General features: G+C 38.4%; 1 protein-coding gene across 2 annotated transcripts in view; it reads right to left on the bottom strand.

Moving 5' to 3' along the window:
- ralgps2 (Ral GEF with PH domain and SH3 binding motif 2) overlaps positions 1-23,086 on the bottom strand; it is a 125,894-nt gene that overhangs the window by 19,535 nt on the left and 83,273 nt on the right. The window contains exons 10-17 of one of the 2 annotated variants that reach the window (XM_057840156.1): positions 11,874-12,011; positions 11,183-11,273; positions 9,117-9,184; positions 8,894-9,032; positions 6,593-6,744; positions 5,202-5,256; positions 4,761-4,838; positions 1,425-1,530 (exon numbers count right to left, since the gene is read on the bottom strand). In XM_057840156.1, the coding sequence (XP_057696139.1) occupies positions 1,425-1,530; positions 4,761-4,838; positions 5,202-5,256; positions 6,593-6,744; positions 8,894-9,032; positions 9,117-9,184; positions 11,183-11,273; positions 11,874-12,011 (827 nt within the window). The remainder of the gene's footprint in view (positions 1-1,424; positions 1,531-4,760; positions 4,839-5,201; positions 5,257-6,592; positions 6,745-8,893; positions 9,033-9,116; positions 9,185-11,182; positions 11,274-11,873; positions 12,012-23,086) is intronic. The other variant, XM_057840157.1, reaches the window with a different exon arrangement.

The following is a 23,086-nucleotide window of genomic DNA, read 5'->3' as shown; positions in this document are numbered from 1 at the left end:
CGGACACGTGAGAACCGGAGAAGACAGTGGGTCGCTGCGTGAGTGAGCCCGGCCCGAAAAGGGCGCATAGCTCTTCATATCGTTTTGCTGTGTGCTCTTGTTTGGTTCAAAAATACTGCGCACACTCTGAAAATGAGAGCACCATTGCCACCCACTGAGTGGATGTGCAAGTACACTTTATTCTCGTACGGCAAAAAAAGTATGTTACCTGGGGTCACATGTGCCACCCCGGCATCTTTCTGCGCCCCCCTGGGGGGTCGTGCCCCACTATTTCAGAAGTACTGGCTTCGGGGAATGAGCTGGAAGCCTGCGCGCACATTTGTTGCTTGTGAAGCATCCACAGAGGCAACACCTGTATATAACACCTTTTGCACTGTTTATCGTGCGTTTTTGATTGTGGTCGAATACTTAGGGCAGGGGTGGGCAAACCGGCCCTCGTGGGCCGCAGTGGGTCCTGTTATTTGTTTCAACTGATTCAGCACAGACAGTTAAACCAATGAGGTTTCAGTGGAAACCAGAAGCACCTGACTTCAATCGACTAATTGCACTTGTAAGGAACCAGATTGTTGAAACGCTGTCCTTATGATTGGTATGAACAAAAACCCGCACCCACTGCGGCCCTTTGTGGAAGAGTTTGCCCACCATTAGGGCAAAGTGATATTATTGTTTTTGATGTTGTGCAAACGCTAACTGATACATGCTAATCATTTTTTTGGATTGTTATTGCTGTATCAGCAGCTAGTCATAATCGCAAATTTGAATTGCTGTTATTTTATTTTAGTTTCATTCTGCCAGTGTTGATGTCATGAGCAGCTAAATAAAGTCAGCAAACCACACGGACGTCTGACATCGTCAGTTCGGAGCTTAGCTCGCTGTCTAGCTAGGACTTAGCTCCAACATCTTGGTGAGGACAGTACAATGACGTATAATACATATTTTTTTTATTTTTTTAGTCAGATTTACGCGGTAATTCGGGTTATGTCGCCAGCGTAGAAACTGACTCGTTCGTAACATGGGGGCTACCTGTATAGTCATACAAGTATGCTAATCTGATAGAACACCAGTTAGCAAGCAGTGATCATTTGGTGCCAAGAGCCAACCCTCCAAGTAAAAATGGTCTAGATGTCTAATGGCGCTGAAACATTATCATTAGCTCCTTAAGGCTGGAGTACGAGAACGGAGAAAAAAAAGTCATTAATTAATATTCCTCATATGTGTTGGCAAGATTAACAATGGAGACTTTGTTGCAGTGCTTCGTCCACCTCATTAATCACCCACGATACCAGGAGCCAGATTGTAAACACCCACAAAGCTTCAGATTTGTTAGGATAACCTCAAAAGAGGCTTACGGACCACAAGAAAAACAATGACCCGTAAGTCAAAATCATTCATCAACTTAAGCCATGCCCTCTGCATGTTCTCACCGTTGGTTTCTTGCCTTCCTTGAGTACAGTTTTCCGCCTCAGCACCCCCTGCACCGTCACCGCTCCGGGATACAAATGAACCGCCAATTCCTCAGACTCGGCAGAGCTACAAAAAAGGGGGACATAAAATCTGACGTCAACTGAAACGTGTTATACAAAAATCTGTGTAAAATAAATAATATGACAATAATGACAGACGTAAGCGGTTACAGAAGGAGATGAGAAGTAGCAGGAAACGTAATCTGAAAAGCCAACTTCAAACTTTAGGTTTTGGCAGCAGATGCGTTGCAAGGAGGTGTTCAAATTGTAATTGGAGCTGAAAAACTTGAAAACAAAGATTATTCGGGTGTATGGAGCGCACGAAGGGTTCTTGGTTTGAAATGTTAAGTTATGAAGATTGCTTTTAAATGTATGTTATAGTCAAGTGTTTATCTTGGAATATTTAACGTGAAAAAATGACGTAAGAGCTGTGAGCGTAGTTTGTGATAGACTACAGAACTCCAACAAAAAGTGGTATTTTCATATAAATTCTGGTTACTTCGGTGCCGTAGAAACATGAATTACCATGACGTTTTTAGGAGACTGTATTAAGAATAAATGAGTGAATAAAAATGATCTTTGGAGAGTACAGGGATTTCCACAGTGTTTTATAAGCCTGGCGGTCCGCCAGATATTTCCAATAGAGATTTCGCATACATGAGGGAAAATAAAATATTATTATAATTATATTCTTATTCAAGCAGTAATGAAGTCTTTGGTTTTACAATGGTAATGAAATTCAACCTTTTCAAAGTTGTGTGCAAATAAATGCAGGAAAGGAAGACAATGGCAGATAACACCGGGGAATAATTTTTGTTGAGTTAGATGTTTTTTTTTTTTTTTTTTAAAACAAATTTTTGGGTGAGAAATTCAGAACGGATTTTAGTTTTCCTCTATCACGTGTACCGGTAATCTGAATCTGAAGAGTACAAAACCCATTTTCTAAAACATATTTTAAATTGTACTGCGTTACTGGGAGCCATAACCAGAGTGTTTTTAATCATTTTAAATTTTTAAACATATTCTTAAAAATTAAAACTTCATAACTGAAATTGTAACTATTCATTAAAAACACATCAATATAGTGGTGTCGTATCTGCAGAGGTGGGTAGAGTAGCCAAAAATATTACTCAAGTAAGAGAAGCGTTATTTTAAAATAATTTTACTCAAGTAAAAGTAGTCGACAAAAAAAATGTACTCAAGTAAAAAGTATTTGGTGAGAAGAATAATCAAGTAATGAGTAACATTGTGTGTAACTGCTTTTATACTCTCTCTCTCTCTCTCTCTCTCTCTCTCTCTCTCTCTCTCTCTCTCTCTCTCTCTCTCTCTCTCTCTCTCTCTCTCTCTCTCTCTCTCTCTCTCTCTCTCTCTCTCTCTCTCGTTTTGAAACATTGGTATTTTTTTTCTGAGAATTGTTATCTATAAGGACTGTTGTTATAATGATACTGTACAATAACCCATTACATAACCCCAATAAGCCACTGAGATACAAAAAACAAAAAATCATTGAATTTCAACAAGAGAAAAAAAAAAATTACATAAATGAAGGATTATTCGTCCAAATAGCATGACTGCCCTCTGGTTCCTAGTTTGAATAGTAAAGAGTTCCTTCATAATAACCGTTTTGAAATTAAAAGGATTCTATCTCCGGTTTTCCGCAGTCAATCGGTACCAAATAAAAACTGGGAGAGAGGTTAAAATCCGCACTTTCACGTCATGTTGAGGGCAGCCCTCTATATCAAATAATTCATTTTTTACGGTGCTTTAAAGATGCTAAATGATTGAACAGGCTGGTGTGAAAATAGAACGGCGAGCTTCTGTCTGATTGGGTATGATGGGAGTCATGTGATTATTGTTGTGACGTCTCATTGGTGAAATCGGTAGAGCAACCCCGGTAATATCCCAGACACGTCTCTACTCTTGGCATCGCAGGCAAAATAAATACAGGGTGTTCCATGGTTGACCCCGTTCTAAATGCCCATATCTAGGAAACTACTTGATGGATCTTAATGAAACTAAATACACTTTATGTTCAAGGTCATACGTTTTATTGGTTAAATTTATTTTTAAAAAAGTACGAATATTTGTTGGTTCTATGACAGATTTTCATAAATGTTCAAAATGAGCACCGTCTGTGACTGCACACATTGAGTTGGTATTCGAGCTCGTGGCAAACTCGCTGAAATTTCTTGAAATTTTTGGGGCCAAATCCTGATTTGTTTTGTAGTTGGTGCCTTCTTTGCACAATTTGTGAAGAACTGCACTGTCTTCGGTGACTGAGTCCGAGCATACTCTAACACGCAAAATGCCATTTCTTTTGAAGTGAATGGAAATTCTTAACCTGAAAAGATAGACATGCCAAACGTTACACACAAAAACTTGAAATGTTCGTACACAAGCTGTGAAAATTTGAGGTAATTCCAACGAAAATTGTCAAAATTATTGGCCTACGAAATGGGGTCAAACATTTTGGAACACCCTGTAAATAAATAAATGTAACATGTAGAATAAAGAGGGAAAATGTAACGACTTTTGTGTAGCCCAAAGTAGCGGAGTAGGAATAGCATTTTTTCCTTTACAAATCTTCTCAAGAAAAGTATAGCTTAGTAAAACTACTCTTAGAAGTACATTTTTCTCAAAAAGTTATTCAAGTAAATGTAACGAAGTACATGTAACACGTTACTACCCATCTCTGCGTAGCTGTATATCAAAATGTTAATAGTCTGATTTACGTGGTCAAAATATGCTGCCGGGTCTTTCTAGGGTTAGTTTTTTTTTTTTTTTTTTTAAATTACCAAAAATACTACTTTTCATATAAAGGGTTAATGAACTTAATATTGATAAAATATTAACATACAAAAAAATAAGATACAGACTTAACTGCAATGACTATTTCATGTTATCTTTTTTTTTTTTTAATTTTTTTTTAACACATGATATTGCTATTGTAATCTGCATATATTAACAAAATGGTAAGTAATTGTAAGTGGTAGGTAAAAAAAAATGACAGGCTAGGAAAAAAATATATAGTTTCAATCAGGATAAAAATCTAACTCAACTGATTTTTTTGTTCATATTATTCTCCAGTGTTATAGACAGATAATCAATTTTCCCCTTCACCTGATTTGTGATTTCACCCCAACACAGCAGAAGATCAGGCCAGCATTAAAATACAAGCACACGCACTCACACATACAGCGTCTGCCCCTGGCAGGTGCTGAAAAGGGGGCACCAAGTGAGGACAAAAGAGAGATTCGGTTTTAGGTGGGGTCGGTTTTCCGGTCGGGGTGTGTATACCTGCTGGGCCTCAGGACTCCTCGGTAGGGGATGCGGGCCACGCGGGTCACTGGGCCCAGAGAGTGATAGAACCGAGTCCTGTTCAGAATGGGATAAGATAGGACAGGGTAGGCGGTACGGAACAACTTTGTTTTCTTGTGTTTTCCCTTTAAGGTGCAAAGGGTGGGATGAAAGAGCGGGGCTTTCTTGTTAGAGCTTTTAGACGCATTTGCAAGGGGATTTTCAGTTCGGTTGGGAGTCAGGTAGCGACACCGAGGGGGGACTCTCACGATTTCAAGACCATCTTAGGTCTTAAAATCTAAGGAGCTTTGCAGGGGATGAGGAAAAGTGTGACGTACAGCATATCACATGATGAAGATACGTATTCATGTTCATCATCTTGATAATGGCTTGCGATGGAACAAACAGTTCAGACAAGGACGATTATCACAGGGTTCTTACCTCTCGAAAGCTGGCCACGTTACTTCCTCGCTGAGTTCTGAGCCGTCGCTGCTTCCTGTTCAAGTCGAAAACACAGGAAATAAAAAAGTCAAATGTGGATGTGTGCTGATAAGGCTGGGTAAGAAAGTGTTTTGATTAATTGAGGCATGTCAGAACATATTTTAACAAAGTCTGACTGATGTGTAGGGCTGCCAAAAACGATCATTTGGACAGTCGATTAAGCAACCATTATTTTTGTCATTGGTTGCCTAATTGGCTCAAATATAAATCACATTGTTTACTGTTCCATTAATGTAGGGCTGCAGCTATCGATTATTTAAGTAATCGATTTAATCTATTGATTTGTAAGCTCGAATAATCGAGTAATCAGGTTACAAACATTTAATACCTTGCAGAATAGAATTAAGGTGAGGTAAAACGAAAGAAACAAGTGTTTATGCTTGAAATAATACTTTTTTGGCTTGCTAAGATTGTACTTTCAAAAGAGCATCGAATGTGTATACAAAATAAAATTCGTGTTTCTTCAAATTATGCAGAATTGCACTTTCATTTCACGAGAGTAATAAATGAATTTAAAACTAAATTAAAACACCAGAGCTTAGCCTCAAACAGTGTGACAAAATAAATGAGCATCTAAGTACAACAAAAGAACAATTGGCTAACTTGCCTAGCAAAAGCTCGCTAACTTAAATGCTATAAAATGCTAAGATTTTTCTTTTTTACAAAGCTCTTAGCAAATCGTTCAAACAAATACTGGGTATTCCAACCAAAAAGTGCTAACGATACTTCAAAACTAAATTTAAAAATGCATAAACACATATTAGCACAAAGAAAAACGTACAACCCTATGTTGGCCTTAACAGGGAGCAGTTGGATTCAGCCTTGATAGGCGAGTTACGGCATATTCACTGTCGCCACTAGAGGCTAGTGTATCAACCAAATCAATAAAACTAAATGCACACTTTCAAAACAAACCATTACAACGGCACTCTAATGAAACGAATCCTCGAAGCAGCAAAATTTGATTTGAAGCTTTTTTCCTAATCAAATTACTCAAGTTAATCGATTAATCGTTGCAGCACTACATTAACGTGCATTTTACATTCTAAACTCGAAATGTGCATTGGAACAAATAACTACACGCCAAGACATGTCGGACTATGAATATTATGTCAGTGTATGAGCATGCTTGAAAAGATCCTATTCTGGATCATTTAATGATCATTCATTGAAAAAATTAAGCTTGAGAGAAAAAATGCACATAATGGGTTAGAAATTTATCAGAAGCAGAACTTGTATTAAATAATGCCAGTTATTTGCTTTTTTTTTTAAAGCCCAAAAACATGCCGATATCTTAATTGAAGAACACATTTCCCATCACTAGTGCTCACCCAGTGAAATGCCGCTAGACAATGTGGAGCTCTCGGCTTGGCCCCGAGTGGGACTGTTGCTCTCCATTACACTGTCGTCAAGCAGGTGGCGAGAACCGGCATTGGGGAAGGTGGCGCTCTTGAACTCCACCGTATTCATCTTGTGGATGAAACTAGCAGGAAGCAAGCAAATATATGTAAGTCTCAACTCGACCTGGGTGATAAATTTAATGAATTAATTTGACTTTTTTTTCCTGCAGATAATTTGAAAAATAATTAATTTTATGTTTCTTGCCAATAAAGGAAATCTAGCAAACAGTTATTCAATAGATTTTTCCATGAGAAAACGCTAGTTTCTTTGCTATCTTATTAATTATTTGGGGGCTGACAGCACAAATAGGAGGGAGAAAAAGATATTAAAAACTGAAGTATTGCACTTTATTTACATTATTTTTGTTTGACATTTAACATTGACTATTTTTGGCGATTACAATAAAATCCTACAAAGACCTAGCATCCACACAGCTGCACGTACATTTAGCATACAGGTGTGACCCACATGACCCAAAATGTGATGGAAACCAGATCTCAATTATAATCATGATTTTTTAAAAGATTAATCATTACAGTTTTTAATAAATTATTTTGAAACGTTAATATAGAAATATTTTAATATTTATATAATATATATATATAATTAATATATAATATTAATATTTTAAAATATTAATAAAACTACTCTGGTTATGGCCTCCAATTATTCATTTTTTGGGGAAAAAAAATAGTATTTATGCTCATTTTTCAGTACCATTGACGGCGCTAGACTGTTCATTCGCCCCTCCCAGTCAGAATGTATTGGATGTCTATTGCCGTCAATGACAGCCCATGAGTTCAGCGAGTGCCTCATAAAGGGTTAAAGGAGAAGTTCAGAATGTTTTACATTAGGCTAATCTTCGAGTTAGCGGGGGTTTAGTTAGTCGGGGGAGTTGATTTCAACAAATTCTGTGCAGTTAGTTATTTATTTATTAGTTTCAGGGCTCTTGAGTGGCTAAGCTAGTGCGAGTCAATGAGCCCGTCCTACCATGCCGACAAAAAACAACATAAGCACGCATGAAAATCACAGATGACCCATTCAATCAATAGTGTTGTGTATGTTTTCAGGATGAAGTTGCATGTCAATAACTGCTGTATGAACAGCAACATTTGTAATCCAGTAACTCTGTAGGTAGCAGGCCGCAGAGCGGAGTGATGATTTTTCCACCGGTGTGTTAATGTCGTAGCCAGCAGCAAGTATCCACAGTTTGTATTGTTCCATGTTCTTCACAGGGAATTTGTGGAAACTCTCATTTGCCCATTTGTTCTGTTTCCATAGCCTCTAAATGCACGTTTCACTATGTTGCCGTTCTTCAGTCAAGACACCGTAGACTAATGCTGCATTTGAGGAAGGTGGGAAGACAGCATTTTCCAACCTTCGACCAGGAAGAATATAATTGGAATGCCACTAGAACTGGAATGCCTTAGTCGCGAAGTCAGAAAAAAAGTACCCCGGCTTCACTAGTTGCTTCAATCCGACGTAACTAAAGAATGTAGTTTACAGTGTGGTCTATTTAGCTAAACCGTCGTTTTTCCTCTACTATTTCATCGCTTATGATAAGGCAGGTTTGCTGGAGGTCAACACGTCTTCTGATGGCCAAAAAAAACAAAACAAAACAAAAAAAAAACCACTTTGAACGCTTTGAGGTTGCAACTGGTACCATCCGAGTGGGATACGTCCGACTTCCCACCTTCCTCGAATGCAGCATGAGCACAAGTGGCCGAAGCACTCCTCTCTATTGTGGTCGCATTACGCATAATAAAAAAAAATAGTCTCGCAGAAATAAATGAATTACAGCAGTTTGGTGTGACATTGTTTTGGCTGCATGGGTATTTTGAGCAATGATCTGCATTTTGAATTCATTTCACTTTGTTAGATCTGTTCGTATCGTTTTTTTTAATGGCATGCTAGGAAGGGACCATTGACTCGCGCTAGCTTAGCTACTCCGGAGCCCTGAAATTAATAACAAACTAACAAAATGTACGGAATTTGTTGAAATCAACTCCACTGACTAATTAAACCCCTACTAACTTGAAGTATAAGCCTAATGTCAAAAATTCTCAACTTCAGCTTTAAACTTTCTTAGCGCTTTATCTGTCTTTTGTTCTTATTGCCTCCTTAAAAAGCTGGGGGCAGGGGGAAGAGAAATTGAAAATCAAATTTCAGACATTTTATTTTTAGCCCATCAATGCACAAAATGAGACAAACAAGACTCTGAAAGGACTGACTTGTAGCCCAGACTGTGACACTTGCGGTGTCCGTATGGCAGCAGGTTCCTTGGAGAGGGCGGTGTGGCTGGGACTTTAGCGCCGTCGGCCGCCATCGAACATTTACGGCCGCATAAAGGAGATGCAGACGCCTCCTGGCCTGTTGGACAAAGAACCACATTAAAAGGAGCCACATTATGGAAAACCAACTAAAATCAAGTTTAAGAAGGAGACAAAAACTCACCCGCAAGATCCTCCTTGGAGGCATTAGCTCGCGGCGTGCTGGTTCCAGGCTCGATCCTTTGTGACAACCTGGAAAAACAGAACGTCAACAATATTAGCTTTTTAGTTGGAAAGAAATTGTTAATGCTTTGATCTCAACATTCTGATTAAATAGGACTTTGTTTAAACTAGGGCTGTCAAAATTATCACGTTAACGCGCGGTAATTAATTTTTTAAATTAATCACGTTAAAATATTTGACGCAATTAGCGCACATGTCCCGCTCAGACAGTATTCTGCCTTTTGGTAAGTTTTACAGCAAGGCTTTTTGTGCTGTCCAACAGCGAACTCTTGTGGTCGCTTTGCGACATGGTTTATTGTTGTCTTGCCAGTTCAATATGGCTGCAGGACATCTCGGGCTGACGCCTACATTGTAATGTTGTGCTTATATGATCCTTGGACAAGATTTGTCCATAAGTATGGTTGTTGTAAATAATGCACATATTATGTTAGTAAGCGAAATGTTATATTTTTTGTATGAGACGCTTTTTGTTTATGTTTTGTGAACCTGTATAGCGTGCTAAGCTAACGTTGTTGCTAATGCAATGCTTGTGTACTTTTTTTTTTTGTAGTTTTACGACGGTCTAAAGAGGACAATGGTTTGAGGCTATTTTATTAATAAATCAGATGAAAAAGAAAGAAGTCTGATTATTATGGCGTCGTTCACTAGCTGTCTAGCTTTGGAAAAAGTAGACGCTTCGGAGTGAGGACAGCATAGACAGATTTAAATGACAGTAGAGTGAAATGCCCACTACAGTCCTTATGTACCGTATGTTGAATGTATATATCCATCTTGTGTCTTATCTTTCCATTCCAACATTTTACAGAATATATATATACAGAAAAATATGGCATATTTTATAAATGGTTTGAATTGCGACTAATTGCGATTAATTACGATTAATTCATTTTTAAGCTGTAATTAACTCGATTAAAAATTTTAATCGTTCGACAGCCCTAGTTTAAACCTTTCATGCTCGAATGACGTTTTTGTTTGTTGTTTTTTATATTTATGGGGCACTCATTTAACTCATTGGCTGCCATTGATGGAAATCTACTTTAAAGTGTTTCTTGGTTCAGTGACCAGAGTGTATTTCAGTTTTTGCGCATTTCAATTTAATTAATTGAGCTTTTATTATCGTATTAATAATTCCAACATTTACTTATAAGTATAGTAATTGCTAATATTTAACTTTTTTAATGACCAAAAATAAATCCTAGCCTTATACAAGGTAAAACCCCTTCAGACCTGCATTTTTTCTGCTGGGCAAAAGAAAAAAAAAATTTTTTTAAATCTCTTTTTACTCAAAATACCAGAACAAAGTGCAATTTTTGGTCAGGGATATTTCATGCTTTTATAGATTATTTTTAACGTTAAAGTTACATTGTTTTCATGAGAAATGAGCACTTATGTTTGCCTTTTTGAAGTTGCATTTTGTCTCAGTCATTTTCAAAGAGCCAAAAATACCAAAGAGGGCGTGCTAAACCTCATGACTTGATTTCGATGGGTAAAGCTCCGTCGAATCATCTCCCAGAAGTGGCAATAGCAACTAAATTCGGTGTATTTATTGATTTAGAGCAGCATGCTCAGGTCTGAAGGGGTCTTAATTTAAAAATAAATAACTAAATAAATAAATGTAATGACCAAAAATAGTCACTTGCCCTATGAATGTTTAAAGGTCTTATATGTCAAATTTTGAATAGCTCCACTGTAGTGACCACTCTCCCTGAAAGGATTGAGTAGTTTGAAAGCATTTTAAACAAAATGGACTTCACTTCAAGTAAGTATGTAGTATTTTGAACACAACAACGAAGCGTGCAGACAACTTAGCAATTACCCTGTTGCTAGGACGCCCTTTTCAAGGAACCGGAGTTGAAGTTTACAATATTAACTTAATAAAATGAGTTAGGAATACTCTGAACAACAATTCTCTCTAGAGAACTGAATAATTTGAGTGTTGTTAAAATCTTTAGTTAGCATGACTAATAGGAAGTTTTTTTGGTTTTTTTTGCTGTGATGGTGGCTTACTTGTAATTGTCATCCTCCACAAACTTCTGCAGCTCCTCGATGTATCTGACAGAGTTGAGATACTTTTGTACGTGATGTAAAAGAGGAATATCTGAAATACGCATAAAGACATGAAGGAAATCAGTGGGTCGGCATGGAAAATGGCAAAAAAAAAATTGCAGAATATGCTTCACACAAGGAGCTGGGGTGGCTTTCTCTTCTGAAGCAAGCACATTTGCCTCTTATTTAGAGAGTCTTTTCATTTTCTCAGTGAATCTCGACTGCGAGAAAGTGGGAACACGTACTTTAATAAGCATATGGGAAAGATAAAACTTACATTCACACAGACACGTTTGCAACAATCCTGTTTTAGATGAGCGGAGAATGGTGGGACTATTGGGCTGTCTGTAATTCTGCAACTTGTCAAGAATATGGAGAGTTTCGTTCCATAATGTGGAATCAGATGCTTCTCAAAGGAAATGACTACATGGGCATCATTTAAAAAATTTTTTTTTATACAGTATATATATTGAAATGGGGAGGTTTTCATGCCATGAGTATCACAGGTCTGTCAATCAGGCATTGAACGTTGCATATTTTAGCCCATTATAAAAACCAGAAGAGACATCATCATCAATGCTGATGGACTGCCATCGGCAAAGTGGGCAAACAAGGGCAATACTCAACAAGGAAGGGATGTCGGTCCGCTCACCGTATGTACAAGATCTCTGCAGATCTGATATAATTCTGAGAATGTTATTCATCAGGTTGGACCGCTGCTCATTCTCCAGGATGCTGCCCGTGGATGGGTAGGCTGAGTCCACGTAGGTCAGATCAGAGAGGTACATCCCTGAAAGAGAGCAGTATGAAGTCAGGTTAAGCTTGGTCACATTGGGTGGAACGTTGAAGCTATGCTCTAAATGCAGATCGGAACCATCTCTTGGCAGTCTAACAAAACAAACAAAAAAAAACAACAACAACACATTTTCTCAGGAGTTCAGCTCATTACAAAGCAAAGGCAAATACACAAACAAGACTGGGACACGGAGGGGCCAGATGCTAGGTCCAATGTGTGAGTGTGGTCGGCCTCGTTTCATGTTTCACTAGTTGTCGAGTAGACAATGTGAAAACTCCCCGTGGAGTTAAAAATATTCCCCCAACTTTTGCCTTGGAGACACTGACTTGTACTCTTCATCTCACATGATGTAAATCACAGGTGTCAAACTCATGACCCTTGGAGCCAGATCTGCTCCTCTAGATTTTTTTATAGCTAAAATGAAATTATATATAACAATATTTCTGTAGTCCTCTAAAATAAAGTGCTGCAGAAATTTAGTTAGATTTATGAAATTTAGAAGTTTATGACTTTAAAAAAAGTGTTTACTGTTTTTCCTTTTTTGTTTTCAAAATTAAAGAGAAATTGGAGCTCATTAACTGTTTTTTTAATTAAAAAAAAAAAAGTTTCCTGTTTTTGTTTCTTAAATTGAAATACAAAAATTCATAAAAGAATCAATGGTTTCCTAATTTTTTTGTTTTTCTTAGTAAAATATGCAAAAGGATAACAAATTAAAAAAAACACATTTAAAGAGAAAAAAAGACAGGATTTACTGGTTCTAAAAACAAACAAAATAATTTTTACCGTTTTATCCAATATTAAAAGAGCATACGACACAAGAAAAAAAGTCTTAAATGGCATTATTATGTGAATTAGAATCATATTTTGAGACGATTCGACGATATAGACCCTACCCACCGACGTCACAAAATCACGTGCTCGCTGTATGGTTCCGCCCCCTTGTCCGTCATTTTGTGTCTGTATTATCAATGATCTCAATTGATCGAGCAATTTATAATGCATTTCATGGAAGACCCGGTGCTTTCGGATGCCGTAAACTCACTTGATGCGTTGCATAAAAGGCGTTATGTGGAAAAGCTTCAGTTTATCCATTCGCCAGATCCATATTTGATGCCTAAATCGATGTTTTTCGACCCGCTGTCTCCGCCGTATTTGCCTGACATCTGCTAGCTACCCTGATATGTACAACTATCTTGTCCACACAAAATCAGCCTATTCTCACGAAAGTTTGAAAAACTTTAAGAGCTTGGAGGCTTATAAATACTTCGTTGCTGGCTGGGTGAAACAGGTCCTCGTCCACGAAAATTCGGCAAGAATCTATCTTGTGCTTGGAAAGGTGAGTTACGAAATTTTCAATTCAAAATCTTTTGTTATTGCTAACATCCACTGTCAAGTCTAATGTATTTCATGTCGTTTGTCAATGGAGTTAGGGCTTTTAATGTTTATATGGTTTAGCGATAGCACTCTCACTACATACATACGTGTATGTTGTCGGCGATTAGCCTAGCAATGATCTTAATTGTGGTTGTCAGTCCAAAACCCTCTAAATATATATTAAATGCATCTTACCAGATATAAAATGACTACTTCATAATCTGTGGTAATCGTTTGGAGCCCAGTTTTCTCGTCGAATTGCAGCAGCCCATCTCGCTCTCTTCTCTCCGGGTCTCTCGGAATCCGGTAGAACTTCAAGTCTCTCCGTCTATCTTCTCTGTTATTGCAACCGACCGCCACACACGCCTTCACCATTTTGATTATTAATGTTAACGAGCAGAAAAACACGTCGTAAATAGGAGGAATGTACGTAGCCGTAACAGGTAAACATGATGTGTTGACGGACAATTGGGCGGCACCAGTCAGGAGGAAGGAGTTGTGACGTCACGTGGGTAGGGTCTATACAACAATTTAGCAAAGCGCAGATGACGAGAAATTAGTCTTTTAATCTGCGGGTTAGCCACGCCTACCATTATAGGGCTTTAGTGCCCCCAACAGGTGGATGATGTCAGCGGTAGACCGGGCTTATCGGTTTTACTATTCAGCCCATTGAGGGGGAATTATTCAAAACGAGGAAAACGCGACGAAGAGAGCCGCAAAATGTCATTGTTTCAGTCTCTCTACTCCAGTATTTTTACAGGATATTCTTTTTATCCAAGTATTTTTCCCCAATAGCTATATAAATGGCTTGAGAAGGACCAGTCAGCCCATCGAGGGGGAACTATTCACAACGAGGAAAACGCGACGAAGAGAGCGGCAAAATGTCATCGTTTCTGTCTCTTTACTTCAATATTATTACAGGATATTCTTTTTATCCAAGTATTTTCCCCAATTGCTAAATAAATGGCATGGTCATGACAAATAACAGTCTTGTGCTGAATGGAATATGAAATAATAAAAATGCATTTATTCAGGACGACAGGGCAAAATTACTCCATAATGGTCAAAACTTTCGATTTCACCTTTACTGTCGCACCTCCCGAACGATATTTTATGACACCTAAATCGGACATATGTCATTTCCCTTCCCCGGCTTCGGAGAATGTAAACAAACCAGAAGGCGTGACAGCTAGCCGACATGCTAACCCGAACCGAGTGATGTTTCAAAGTCTTCGAAGCGGAAAATCACACATAACTAGCCTGGATTATTTGACATGACGACCTGGTTGTCGATTGTCTTCGCGGATCGGCAAACCGCCCGGCGGAGAGCAATTTACAGTTCGTTCCCCGGAGGAGGGTGGCTGGAGTTGTTGTGCAGCTAACGTGCCGCTAATGAGCATGAGGAGAGCTTTTTACATGCCTATCAATGATCAAACGTAAGTAGTCTTTTATTTAAAGGAAGTTTGTAGTGTTTACTTTATAATCGCTGTATTTGTATTTGACATAATACAAAAGAAGATGTTTACTCACTCCCTCGTAAGTCCAATGGTCCCAAAGTAAATATCCAAGGTGAATGGGAACCTTTTGAAACTCCAAAAAGGCGCATACGCCTCTCCCTCATACAGAATGATTTTTCTGCAGCCGTTTGGCTGGTGTGATCCGAAAAATAAACGTATTAATCCGCAAAATCAGCTGAATCCTTCGTCCTCATACATAACAGTACACTTTATAGTGAAGAGGACGTCTTCTACCGTACACGTCACAGCGCCCTCCTCCTCAATGCAAGACCGAAGCCGGAAGTCACTCATTTTCATGGCGCGGGATTCCAAAAACAAAATAAATATAGCGATCGCTTCCACACACATCCAAGCGGTCCATATCATTCAGGGGCATAAAATACAGCGTGTGTTATGAAATAAACATGCTTTTTCGTGTCACATGCACTTTAAGATAAAACAATGTAAATAAAAAATGAAATATAACATTTGCTATAAAGGGCCTCGAAAAAGACACATTGGATCACTTTAATGTCAACAATTTCTTTAAATGGTTCATCTATTAAAATAGCTAGTGATGTCCCAATATGATCACGTGATCTGAAATCGGGCCGATCAGGCCATTGTTCAAAGGATCGAAATCGGGTGAAAAGGATTGAGTTTTGAATTTATGCTATATAAAATTAAAAAAATTAAAACTTGTTCTGACTAGAGTCGCCTGTGTTTAGAGCCAGTTAACATTTTTCAGTACGCTACTCCCACCTTGTGGTCATAATAATTTACTGCATCCATCTTGTGATGCAGTTTGGAACACATGCTCATTCACTTTTACAGTACACAGTATGTCGGTTGCACTGATGCTGACTATGCAGCATATGTGTGTTTATGGAGAAAAGCTATATGAGCAGAGGTTGCGCTAGACTTTTTCGTTGTCTGTCATTTTGACTGACAGGGTCGTAAAAATCCGGTCATAATCTATTTTTACCAGTCACTTAAATTTTTAAAATGTTAATAATGACATATTCAATCGTATTTAGTTTTCATTCATCTTTAATTAATATTCTGTCCGAACAAGCTTAACAGAGAATCCACACCGCGCCATCACACGTCAAGCAGCTGTGCGTCATTAGCGCCTAGCTTGCCTTAAACACGGCTTTTTCGGAAGGGTCGGACTTGACAAGTCACAAAAAAAAAAAAGGGTTTGAGGATAAGCCTGAGAATGATCGGTTTTCTCTCTGCTCCATATAAGCAATATTTCAACATTGCTTACACGACCAAGAGTCGGGGCAAACTGCTTGGATGTGTGTGTGACATGCACGAACAGTGCGTGCATGCTATCGATCCATATACTTTGAATATAAACCTGTACAGGGATTATTTATGCCTGTTATTTGTGTCCTCTTTTTAATAAGCAAAATATGATATCCCTAGAATGACGGATGACAGCCAGCATGTGTGATTGTATGGTCATTTGTTTTGATGCTTCTGCGCATGCGGGTCGTCTTGCTCAGCGCATGTCGGACTGCGAATTAGTGCGCAGATATGACAAAAAATCGGATTCGTGCATTAAGACCTGTAGTATGAACGTAGCCATAGGCTTGTTGCTGTTAAAAAGAGGACACAAATAACAGGCATATATAATCCCCGTTTAGGCTTATATTCAGAGTATATGGATTGATAGCATGCACGCACTGTTCGTGCATGTCACACACACATACGGGCAGTTTGCCCCGACTCTCGGCCGTGTAAGCAATGTTGAAATATTGCTTATATGGAGCAGAGAGAAAACCGATCATTCTCAGGCTTATCCTCAAACCCATTTTTATTTTTTTATGACTGTTGTCAAGTCCGACCCTTCCTAAAAAGCCGTGTTCAAGGCAAGCTAGTCGCTAATAACGCACTGCTGCATCGCTACTGTACCGTCTCTCGCTTTTTGATGACGTAATTGCTGCATTAAATCCGATTTGCGGGACTGGACAGTACAGACCGCCGCGACAGTCTGGAAAAATGTGGCCCAGATCGGATTTAGATTACATACGAAAGTGACCCAGATCGGATTTGAAATGGTCCCGTTCCATGCGATTTGTCACGTTCAGACCGTCAAGTTAATGCCTCACTCGAGTCGGAAAAACACGAAAAAATCGGATTCATGCATTAAGACCTGTAGTATGAACGTAGCCTTAGTTCGGACGCTCAGTTGCCTTGACATTTTTCCGAGTAAGGCCAAGGACGTCATGCATCAAGAGAGACAATAGCTAATTAATATGCTCACTCGCCACCCTGTGGTCTGGGGTGTGAATTGCAACCTGTCAAAATGACGGATGGACTTCAGTTTTTTCCGTCACCGTTTTAAAAAACCGGTCAACGACGGAAAATATTCGGTTAACGCGACCCCTGTATATGAGCGAAATTTGTTAATAAATCCTGCTGTATGGAAGCTAACCTGTACTCAAGACTTGGAGCTCAAGGGAAGTGTTGTGTCTACATGGCATTTGTACAGTGGCGCTTCATACAAAAATAAGAAAAGACCAAGCCTCGTGTTTTATTGGAGGCCATACAATGTTAGCTGGCTGTTGGGCAGTGCACATGGAAATACACAGTTTTGAGCAGTACACTTATATATATTTTTTTTAAGACCTAAAAAGAAAAATAATCCAGAAATACAATGGCATTGCCATAAGAAACAAAAAGATATGTTTTATCCTCCATAACACACCCAGAAAAAGAGGAGGAAATATTGACAGTACAGTACTGTAACATGTTTGGAACTTTTGTTCAAACTAAAAAAAAAAATCTATACATTTTTTTTCGGTATCGGATCAGGACTTGGTATCAGCAGACTCTCAGATTCAGGTGACTCAGACTCAGGTGCACAAATATGCAATCGGGACATCCCTACAAATAACTGTTGATTTGATAATAGATTAGTTGTCAATTACTCGATTAATCATGACAGCCATAGTTGGGAGACAAGGCCCTGTGTAGGCCCGCGACAAAGATGAGTTGAGATGAGACTCCTGATGTAAATGAACAGATGAACTCATTAGCTCCCATTGGCGGTAACGTCCAATTCATTTAAACTTGGAGGGGCTGCCAGCGAATGGCATCCCTCCCGGTTAACCCTTTAACACCGAACGTGTCGGCAGCGACGCATTTACGCATGCCGTCTTTGAAGCTTCGTCACGCTGTAATTACGTCACCCACGTGCCGCTGGTTGGTCTCATTTGAACGTGCGGAAGTTGATGTCCACACCAGTTTTTATTTGAAGTCAATCGACCAAGAAAAACGGGAGATAATGTCATTTGAGTTTTATAGTTTTATTGCACTCATAAATATGCATTAAAACGCTGCATGGACCATGTATCTACCTCCATATTTCCATCATTTCTTGTCCTTTTTCAAAACCGAAAGCAGCACAAAAAAACTACAGATCCCACGACCGTTGTGATGTCAAGAAGGACGACCCAAATGTGGACATTTTTAATAAATTTCCGAGCGAGGCGCCAACTAAGGAAAAGGAGGCATGCGAAGCAAGCAACGGCCGGTGTTGTGCACCGGTTCGATTGAGCGAGCGACTTTGAAACGTGCAGAATGAATCTAAAACTAAATTTAGCATGAGCTAATGCATTATTTCATTAACTCAAGGAAGAAGATGAGCCGTATTTGTCGTTGTTTTCCTGGGACGAGTCGGCGTCTCGGCGAGTAGAAGTGACAGCAACGCGCTAAAGAGTAGGCTGTGTGACGTTGTGTGTGACGCAACTCCGTGACCTGTTCATGCAGAAGCTTTATTTAGTGAGCAAAAAAAAAAAAAAAAAAAAAAAAAAAAAAAAAAAAAACTTTATTGGGTCGTATGCCAGAAAAATTTAAATTGAACTGAACTACTTGTCAATATTTTTGAAAATACTTTTTTTCAATGTTATATATATTTTTTCTTCACTATAATCTTTTCAATTATATAAAGATGAGTGTTCGAGAAGCTTGATTGCATGTACGTATATACTTTAGATAAGGTGATGGGTATAATACCTAACTTCACAAAGAGATATCCTCCAAACCCTTTTTGTATTAGATGATTTTTGTTTTCTCACTATTTTGCACTGTATATAACCTGTTTTGACCATAGTATGTGTAAAGGCCAAAAACGCTTATGACCATACTTGCTGTTTGTGTTGAATTGTCAAACATAAAACTATTCAATCTTATTTTTTTCTATTGAATGTTTATCCTAACAAGTTGAATAAATATTATCAAGCTTCAAAACGGTTGGTCGAGCATGTTTGGTTGTCAATGCGACATCAACATTACAAATTTTGAAAAAATATTTTGGGATTTTTTTGTCTTTTTGGGTCTAAAATGTGGATTATAATTGGTCAGTGAAGAAAACAGTTTGGACATGAAGTTCAAGGTGTCCTTAAAAAAGGGACCCAACTTGGCCATTGTGAAGATTTTTTTCTTTGAAATATAAAGGCAACATCAAATGCATGCAAATTCGGCCAAAATAGGCTTAGGTGTTAAAGGGTTAATATGGAATGAATGTCCTGTTGACGGCAGCCGATGAGTTAAGGACAAAACAGAGCAGATGGAAAGTAACTCATCGCACAATTGATATGTCAGCTACACCTCAACTTGTTTTCTAGCAGTTGCAAGTGCGAGTCACATAAATGGCGATAGAAAAAAGGTGACAGTTACTACAAGATTAGGTGAAAGTGAGCGAAAACAAAGAGGTGCGAGATCCGACAGGCTCGACCAAACACGACGAGAATATCAACTGTTTTTTTCCACTCTGAATGAATGAAACCCAATACAAATGCACACACGTGGACCGCAGTTGATTTAAAGTGGCAAACATACATAGAGTATGAATGAGGTAATGGAATATCACCGTCTGAATCTTTGGGAGAGGAAAAAAAAAAAGTTCCCTTGTGTGGTTAGGCCCTAAGTAGATGACGGTGTTGATAAAAAACAAGTAGGCAGGGACAGACTACACACCCGCGCAGTCAGGATAGCTCCAATTATCATGTCAATCAGTTAGGTCTCTGCTACAGCCTCTGGAAGTACCGGTGGTAGTTAGTAATCAGTCTCTAAATTGTTAGGAAAGTGGGCAATCAGAAGGCTGGTAGTCTCTAGGCAGCCTTTTAGGAACAGCAATGATGTAAAGCAGGGTACACACATACGTATGAATAATGGAGCCAAATTTGAGCTAGGTTCCTTCGCTTCTGATCCAAGCCAGCAATTGTCCGATTGTCGGATTATCTGATATTATTTTTTAGTTGGGGACAATTTTAGAGATTTGTACCTCTTACTAGTCAAAGTTTCTAAAAGATTTGAGATTCCTTGAGATTATAATATACCACAGTATGGAGTGATTTTAAGGTGGCTAGTTGAGTGGCCATTCGTGCCAAGTGGCAAAAAAGAGGAACAGCTAGTTGAACTGAGTCATTGTATTACGGTATCTGTCTCGAGGATACCTCGAGGACGAGGAAAGAACAATAACATGATCAAATCTAAGCCAGATTTGACCCCTTCTGATCAAATTTCACAAAGGCCTGATTATTGGATATAACTGAAAGACTGAGAAATTACACTGAAGCCATGCCATGGACTAAATTCTTTCATTTCTATTACTTCTGCTGTGCATTATCTAGATTTTAGACATCCTCTGCTGCCTCTCAGAGTTCAGTTTTGGTATAATCTCGCCTATCGTTTGGGGTCGGGTCAGACAATTTGTACAGAAAATTAAAATAAATAAATAAATAAATAAAATAAATAAGGTTAGGAGCATGAAAACAGATATAAACAAAAAAGATCTTGTCCATATATGTAATAATAGTAATAATAATGATAATAATACATTTTATTTCTAGAGCGCTTGGTTGGAAATAAGGCAAATGCAACTTTTTAAAATACTGTATTGTTCAATAAAATAAAACTTTCAATTGGTCATGCTAAATTAAGATTTTAAGCAGACATAACTCAGATTCTTAAGTTCTTGTAAGTACAGTGATCCCTTGCTACTTCGCGCTTCACATATCGGACCCTCAGTCCATTGCGCCCCCCCCCCCCCCCCCCCATTAAAAAAAAAAAAAAAATACAGATGAGCTGTCCCGATCCGATCACGTAGTCTAACTCTCCCTCCTGTTCCTTTTCTTGGTCAGGCAGTGCACTGGAGTTGCTTATTAAATTTAACGATGATTGACAGACGTTAAGGTTTGATTTTGCAAGAGATGCCTGGAAGCTGAAACTTCAAAGCACTGCATGCATCAATCATCATTTAACTTGTTAAACAGTTGCTCTGGCAACTCATTGTGTGTAAGTGAGCAGTTTGAGCGGATTTGAGTGGACTCACTTAATGAAGCATTTAATAAAGATAAGTATTTTTCTACTGTATTCTTGTTTAAAAATAATTTGGTGGGACAGTAACGTGTTTAAAGTTATCATAATTATTACATTTAAAGTGCTTAAAAACCATTTACCGTATTGGCCCGAATATAAGACGCCCCTGATTATAAGACGACCCCCTCTTTTTCAAGACTCTAGTTTGAAAAAAAATAAGACTTTTTGAACACCAAATTCATTTTTATACAGAAAATAATTACAGTACATCTGAAACAAATGATTATAAAATAATATATTTGAGAGAAAAAGCATGTTATTTTGCCTCATTCAAATCTTAATATCTGAACATTTAAATATGTAAACTAAAGTGCAATCACATTTGTAAATGAATAGCTCCTGGTTTTTGAAATGTAAAAAAAAAAAAAAACAATCTATTGTGATAAAACAACAAAATTGCAATAACTGCAATAACCATCAAAGTGAGGTCTAACTGTAAGTGTAGTCTTGAAACAAATCCGAATCAGGAAAAACATTGCAATAAAATAATGCAAACTGGCTGAACTTGAGAGTAGCTGAGATCTGTCTTGACAGAATATAACTCCTCAAGTTCAGCATGCGCTAGAATGATCTGGCGTCATCTAGCGTCGTGAAGGGGTATAATGTCTAGACCCAGAATATAAAACGAATCCCACTTTTTCAGTCTTATTTCAATGCAAAAAACACTGTCTTATATTTGGGCCAATACGGTATTAAAATACATATAAAAATAATTTAAAAAAAAAAAAAAAATATATATATATATATATATATATATATATATATATATATATATATATATATATATATAAGGTTTACCTTGGGGGGGGGGGGGGGGCACTACTTCGTGGTTTTTCACTTATCGCAGCGGGTTCCAGTCCCCATTAACCATTAAGAACGAGGGATCACTGTAAGATATTTTGAATGCTCCTATCTTATTTTAACAAGAGGTGCATTAACTTGAGGTCTCAAGTTTACGGGTAATACGTACATTTCTGAGTAACCTGTAGGCTACCCAATGCCGTTCACAAGAGCATGCCATCGAGTGGCTTAGTCAGGGTGTTTCGCTCAGTTGTCTATGCCTAGGTCAGGGGTTCCCAAACTATTCCACATCGGGTCCCTGTGGGTGCTGGATTTCTTTCCAACAAAACAGGACGACACATGTGTACCAATCTGGTGTTGTACAAGTGTAATCAGCTGGTTGTAGTCAGGTGCTGCTTGTTATAGCAGAAACCTCATTGGTTAAACGGTCTGTGCTCGATCGGTAGGAACAAAAACCCGTACCCAGAGGGGTCCTTGAGGACCAGTTTGGGAACCACTGGCCTAGGTGCTGCCATTCAGGTGGCACGATTTCAAATTTTGCTTGAAGTTTATTATATACTGTATGTCATCCATACTGAAGTTCAGTTTATTTTATTTACTTTTGCCCTGGCATTTTTTTTCTTTTTAAATAAACAATAAAAACGTGTCTTTTTAGTTGTATCTACCTACCAAGTATCAATGAAAAGTAAGCATTTTTGTTGCAACCAATCACCTGTATGCATCTTGTTACTAGGGTAGCCAGACACCACAAAATATATTACAATTAATACCAACGTGTTGCTGAGATTGGCTAAAATAGCCATACAGTTCAACAGTAATGAAGCACCTGTTTTGGAATGCAAATGAGAGATTATGAGTTGCAACCAAGTAAGTAGTGGTAAAAAATGTAATTCCACTTTTCTCCAATCAGTGACATCAGAAGTAGGCTGGGCCACTCCAAAGAAAACAGAGGGGGGAGAGAAAAGAAGGGGGCAATCTGGAACTCTCACACCCCTTCTTCTCCTC

Source organism: Corythoichthys intestinalis, chromosome 7 (assembly GCF_030265065.1).
Source record: "Corythoichthys intestinalis isolate RoL2023-P3 chromosome 7, ASM3026506v1, whole genome shotgun sequence".
Classification (NCBI taxonomy): domain Eukaryota; kingdom Metazoa; phylum Chordata; class Actinopteri; order Syngnathiformes; family Syngnathidae; genus Corythoichthys; species Corythoichthys intestinalis.
The sequence above is the reverse complement of the archived record's forward strand: the minus strand, read 5'-3'. Positions and strand labels throughout refer to the sequence as shown.